This window comes from Colobus angolensis, unplaced genomic scaffold (assembly GCF_000951035.1).
Source record: "Colobus angolensis palliatus isolate OR3802 unplaced genomic scaffold, Cang.pa_1.0 Scaffold162, whole genome shotgun sequence".
NCBI classification, from domain to species: domain Eukaryota; kingdom Metazoa; phylum Chordata; class Mammalia; order Primates; family Cercopithecidae; genus Colobus; species Colobus angolensis.
Genome location: NW_012114733.1, coordinates 5,880,411 through 5,886,254, shown reverse-complemented (window position 1 = coordinate 5,886,254; position 5,844 = coordinate 5,880,411). Strand labels below are relative to the sequence as shown.

At 40.9% G+C, this 5,844-nt stretch overlaps 1 protein-coding gene across 1 annotated transcript in view; it reads left to right on the top strand.

Annotated features, from left to right (window-relative positions):
• Positions 1 to 5,844, top strand: part of SLC1A1 (solute carrier family 1 (neuronal/epithelial high affinity glutamate transporter, system Xag), member 1) — a 98,185-nt gene that overhangs the window by 50,050 nt on the left and 42,291 nt on the right. Inside the window, exon 2 of the mRNA XM_011937346.1 lies at positions 5,165 to 5,305. Coding sequence (XP_011792736.1) covers positions 5,165 to 5,305 — 141 coding nt within the window. The remainder of the gene's footprint in view (positions 1 to 5,164; positions 5,306 to 5,844) is intronic.

Here is a 5,844-nt window from a genome sequence, read left to right as displayed (position 1 = left end):
CCAGGATGGTCTTGAACTCCTGACCTCATGATCCACCTGCCTTGGCCTCCCAAAGTGCTGGGATTACAGGCATGAGCCACTGTACCTGGCCTTACCAGCTTACTTATATTTAGCATAAAAGCTGGAGAAAGTGATAGGGACAGGAGGCAGGGAAATTCTGGGCAGAAGAGGGCAGTCCCCAGCAAAGGCCTCACTCTGAAGCCTGGATCCATGGCCCAAAGTGAGAACATGCATTCTTGTTTTCCCACTCAAATGTTGCCTTTTCCAAAACCACCCACAGCCCCCCTGCCACCCATCCTGTGCCCATAAAAACCCCAGGCTCCAGCAGCAGAGAGAGGAGAAGAGGAGAAGCAGCTGGACGTTGGCCAGGGATGGCCAGACTCTGGGAGAAGATTATCCTGCTCCATTCCCTTTTCAGCTCCCCTCCATCAAAAGCCACATTCATCAGCAATAAAATCCTCCATATTCACCACCCTTTAATTCGTTCATGTGACCTGATTATTCTGGGACACGAAACAAGAGCTTGGGTGCCATGGGTGAGGATGCTAAAGGCTATCACACTGACCGTCTGCTCTCGGTAGAGAGCAACCGTCTCACGCGAAAAGGCAGAGGGCTCACTGAACTGTTAACACTTAAGCCGTCTGTGGATGGCAAAAGCTAAAAGAGTGCTGACTAAAACACATGCTCTCTGGGGCTTCAGGCATAGTGGGCACTCACTGGACACTGCCTCAGGACTCCACACACAGTTCGCTTGGGCTGATGCCCAGAAGTCCTCACTCCCAGCTCCCGCGCCTGCTCACCTGTGGACTCCCTTCTGCAAGGGATGAAGTGCAATGGGTCCAAGTGAGTGGAGTTTGCCCCTGCCAGTGCCAAAGTGGTCAGCTAGATCCAGCATCCATACACTCCAGTTCCCACCTGCAAAGGTATCTGGGAAATTTCCTGCTTCAAAAGCACAGGCAGCTTTCTTGGAAATGAGATAATGTGATCTCATTTTAAAGTTGAGGATATCAAGGCTCAGAGGTGATTAGAGGCATTAGAAGGGACTTCTGAAGGCAGCTAATCTAACCCTTGAAAATAGGAGAAGTTAAAGTTATGGCCCAGGTTCCACACCTCACAATTGGTGGAACCAGGCTTGAGCCTGCTTGCCTAATACCAGTGACTTTCCCAAGCTTCCCAAGCATCTGCTTGAAATCACCTTGCCTGTGGTGGGAAGGAAGCCCAAGAATGGTGTCCTGTGTCCATTGCTGAGGCTTTGGGGGTCCAGGTACTTAGTTTACCTTTGGGAATTCCTTGTTGGCCCTGCTGAAGTCCTTCCTGCTACACTGTTCAGGGAAATTGTTGATCTTGTCAACCTGAAATAATCAAAAGGATCAGAATCCAGTTTTAAAGAGTTTATTCAAGCAAAAAGCTGGTAGTGGCCATCCAAGAAACATGGACTCCAGAGAAATGGGGTCAGTGCTTCGAAGTTAAAAGTTAAGTACTTGTTTCTATACAGCAAACAAAGAAGTTTAGTAGGATTATAGTATTTTCTACACAAGGCTGGTTTATGAGTGACAAAAATTCAATTTGTTTTCTTTTCCATACAGCTTGTTTTCATTTCCTTTCCAATTTAAAAGCAAGTATTTAACATTCCATACTATATAGTGTGCTAACTATGAAGACTTCGTGTGAAAGAGGAAAGAGGGAGGCTAATCTATAATGAAGATCCACACTTAGAGAGAAAGGGTCTTCCCTGGCACCCTTTAGTCATTTACAACATCTTACCAAACAATGTAGTTAAGGAAAAGGCTAATCTATAATCAGAGAAACAAAGGTTACAACTGCCTATTTATGTGACTCAGGTTCCATAATCACATTCCCTTAAGGCTCAAAATAAAGTTTCAACAGCTGAGATTTTGAATTATTTATTTTCATAATCTCTACCTTTCTTAGTTCTGGGAGTAGCCTTACCAGGTGGGCCTGGCCTGCATACTCCCAGAAGGGCAGTTCTTCTTAGCAGCCTTTGGCTTTGGGGACCTCTCCATAATCCTTAATCCAGCCCAAGGTTCTGACTCTGTTAATGGGTAAAGAAAGGTTATGCCCTGTGAGACCCTGACTACTTCTTGGGACCTGGAAAATCTTCTGGTGATTTTCCTCATCCTGAATCTACTGTTTCTAAACTGCTTGAGACCAAGATAAAGCACACCAATTTACAAGGCATAACTCCTGGGTGAGGTCATTCACTAGCCATTTATTTCTTTTCTTTTTTTTTTTTTTGGAGACGGAGTCTCTCTCTGTCGCCCATTCTGGAGTGCAGTGGCGCGATCTCAGCTCACTGCAAGCTCTGCCTCCTGGGTTCATGCCACTCTCCTGCCTCAGCCTCCTGAGTAGCCAGGACTACAGGCGCCTGCCACAGTGTCCGGCTAACTTTTTGTATTTTTAGTTGAGGCGGGGTTTCACCATGTTAACCAGGATGGTCTCGATCTCCTGACCTCGTGATCTGCCCGCCTTGGCCTCCCAAAGCGCTGGGATTCCAGGTGTGAGCCACCGCACCCGGCCTCTCCCTAGCCATTGCTTGTATTTGAGAGTCTCAGGGTGACATCTCTGAATATCCCAACTTCATTTCCAGCACTAGATTGGTATTTCTATTCTTCTTTTTAGAAAGAAAGAAAGAGAGAAAGGGGTGAGAGAGAGAGAGAAAAAAAGAAGGAAGGAAAGAAGGAAGGAAGGAAGGAAGGAAGGAAGGAAGGAAGGGAGGAAGGGAGGGAGGGAGACACGGAGAGAGGGAGGGAGGCAGGCAGGAAGGAAAATAGAAATATTGGAGTACAATTTGTGGCACTCAATTTCAAGAACAAGCTTGAAAAAAACTAGAAAGTTGTAATTGCCAAATACAGTAACCCGCTTGGCATGCATGTCGCCTTTTATTGCTTTCAAGCTACTATACCTGTCAGCTCTTTTATTTCTCCCTTTAAGAAAATCCTGTATCTGGCTAAAGGCTGAAAAATAGCAAGTGCATATCTTTCTAATGACCCTACATTAATTTAGCATAGAGATAATTAGAGGCACCGTTAATCATTAGTAATATAAGCCCTGAGATTGGGGCACATGGGCTTCTTTTGCTATTCAACAGAGTCCTTGTGTGGCTAGTTTTTGAGCACAGATACATCTTTATTTTTTACATACTGAGCTTTCTTTGACATACAAGCCAAAAATTTACTTGAAGCAACCTGAATAGTATGAGAATGTTTGTTTGTTTTTTAAAGTCCTGGGAATTACAGAGTATTAGGGCATAATACGGGTATGTTTATATAGAACAGCTGAACACAGGCAGTTTATAAAGCAGGAAGTGAGCACATCATGCTTTTTAAATTTACTTAAAATATTTTGAATTCTTGGTATTCTTATCCATTCAAGAGTCTCTAACACTACGGTTGTAAAATAGAACCCAAATAGCATTGATAATAGGGTTTTGTTTCATCTTTGTCTTAGCTACAATTTGGGAAATGTTTATGTGTGTATGTGTATGTGTTTGTTCCAATAATGATTTAAAATTGTGTATTCACAATGCAGTAGTGTGTAAACACTACTGAATCACCAGAAATGCATCCAGTAGTGTATGCACAAAATAGAAATCAAGGCAAAGGTAGAATATTTAGGGAAATAAAATTAAGCTAAGGATAAGGTTAATAAACAAAATGCATCTTGTGAGGTTCATCTATTTGGTCTACTAGTGGGCATGGGAAGGATGCCTGAATTTAAATGAAAATTCTAGTACTGATTATAATTCACATATTCTTTCATTGCCCTAGAGTTTTTAATTGTGCCCAAATAAGTCTCGGTATTCACAAACTAATAGCTTGAGTTTGTAGATTCACATATCCAGTGATATCCTCCTTGAATCTTTCTACCATTTAGTCATTTTACTTCCAAGTATCATGACATCTAACAGAGGCTGATGAAGGAAAAAAGATGCAAAAGTCATGCCATTTCCTTTTTTGCCTTAAAATAAGAGTGTGTGTATTGGGAGAAGGAAAGCGTAAAGCAGTTAGATGTTATTAGAAATACTTGGAAGAGAATAAAGAAGAAATAAAAATTTGTGATTTTTAGTTATCAAAGTCATCATTAAATTGTGTTATCCATACAACTGAAGGATTTCAATATGGGCATCTTGTTAAGGAAAAGCTTTCAGAGAATGGTAACATTTCTTAATAGTGAACATGTCCCTATACTCACATAATTATAAGACTTCATGTACAAGGTACTCAAGATCAGAAACTTTGTAAAAAGCCTTTTAATCAGATAAACCTGAACATATCATTATATAGAAATAACTGAAAAGAGTACAAAACATTAGATAACAGTCATTTGATAATATGGTAAATCAATAGGATATTATATTCCTATTAAAATTATAAAAGTCGCATAAACAGGAAAGATTATACAAATATGCTACAAAATGTACTTATAATAAAAATATGAGAAAAATACAAACTGATATGTAAATATAAAATATGTAAAATAGCCAAGCATGGTGGTTCACACCTGTAATCCCAGTACTTTGGGAAGTTGAGGTGGGCAGATCGCTTGAGGCCAAGAGTTCGAGACCAGCCTGGGAAACCTGATGATACCCTATTTCTCCAAAAAAAATTAGCTGGATGTGGTGGTGTGCATATAGTCCTAGCTACTCGGGAGGTTGAGGTGGCAGGATTGACTGAACCTGGAAGGTCGAGGCTGCAGTGAGCTGAGATGGCACCACTGCACTCTAGCCTGGGTGACAGAGAGACCCTGTTTTAATAAAAATAATAAAATATGTCAAATATCTCTGCAGGTAGACAAAGGTGGTATGTGAAAGCAAAAGAGCTATATTGGATTGACTATGATTTATTTTTCTCACAGTGTTCTTTAATATTTTGTCATTATAATAAGTATAATTGATGGGGAAGAAAAGACAACAAAGCTTTCATGTGTAGAATACTTTTTATAGACTTACAGAATAATGTGTACTTTCTGTTCGCTATCTTTTAAAATATTAACTTCAGTCTAGATTTTATAGACTCGTGGGAAATGATCTAAACTATTTTTCTTCCCATTAAAATGTGCATTTGGGGGTATTTTTCCATAGACATGGATACAGGAGAACTCAATAATGTTCCTCTTCCTTCTTTCCAACTCTTGTTTTCCTTAGGCATTATCACAGGAGTCTTGGTTCGAGAACACAGCAATCTCTCAACTCTGGAGAAATTCTACTTTGCTTTTCCTGGAGAAATTCTAATGCGGATGCTGAAACTCATCATTTTGCCATTAATTACATCCAGCATGATTACAGGTACCTTCAGAAAACTTATGTTCTCTGTATTAGTCCATTTTCATACTGCTGTAAAGAACTTCCTAAGACTGGATAATTTATAAAGGAAAGAGGTTTAATTGACTCACAGTTCAGCATGGCTCAGAAGGCCTCAGGAAACTTACAATCATGGCAGAAGGCAAAGGGGAAGCAAGGCAGCCTTCTTCACAAGGCGGCAGGAAGGAGAAAGGCCGGACGAAGCAGGAAGAGCCCCTTATAAAACCATAAGATCTCGTGAGAACTCACTCACTATCACGAGAACAGCATGGGAAAAACTGCCACTATGATTCAATTACCTCTACCTAGTCTCTCCCTTGACACGTGGGGATTATGGAGATTATAATTCAAGATGAGATTTGGGTGGAAACACAAAGCCTAACGATGTCATTCTCTATGATTATTTAAAAAGCTTTCACCTAAGTTGTTCTTTTCTAATTATGGGAAAAATTGAAATACATTAGATGCATCTCTCTCTGTCTCTCTCTCTCTCCCTCTCCCTCTCTCCCTCTTCCTCTCCCTCT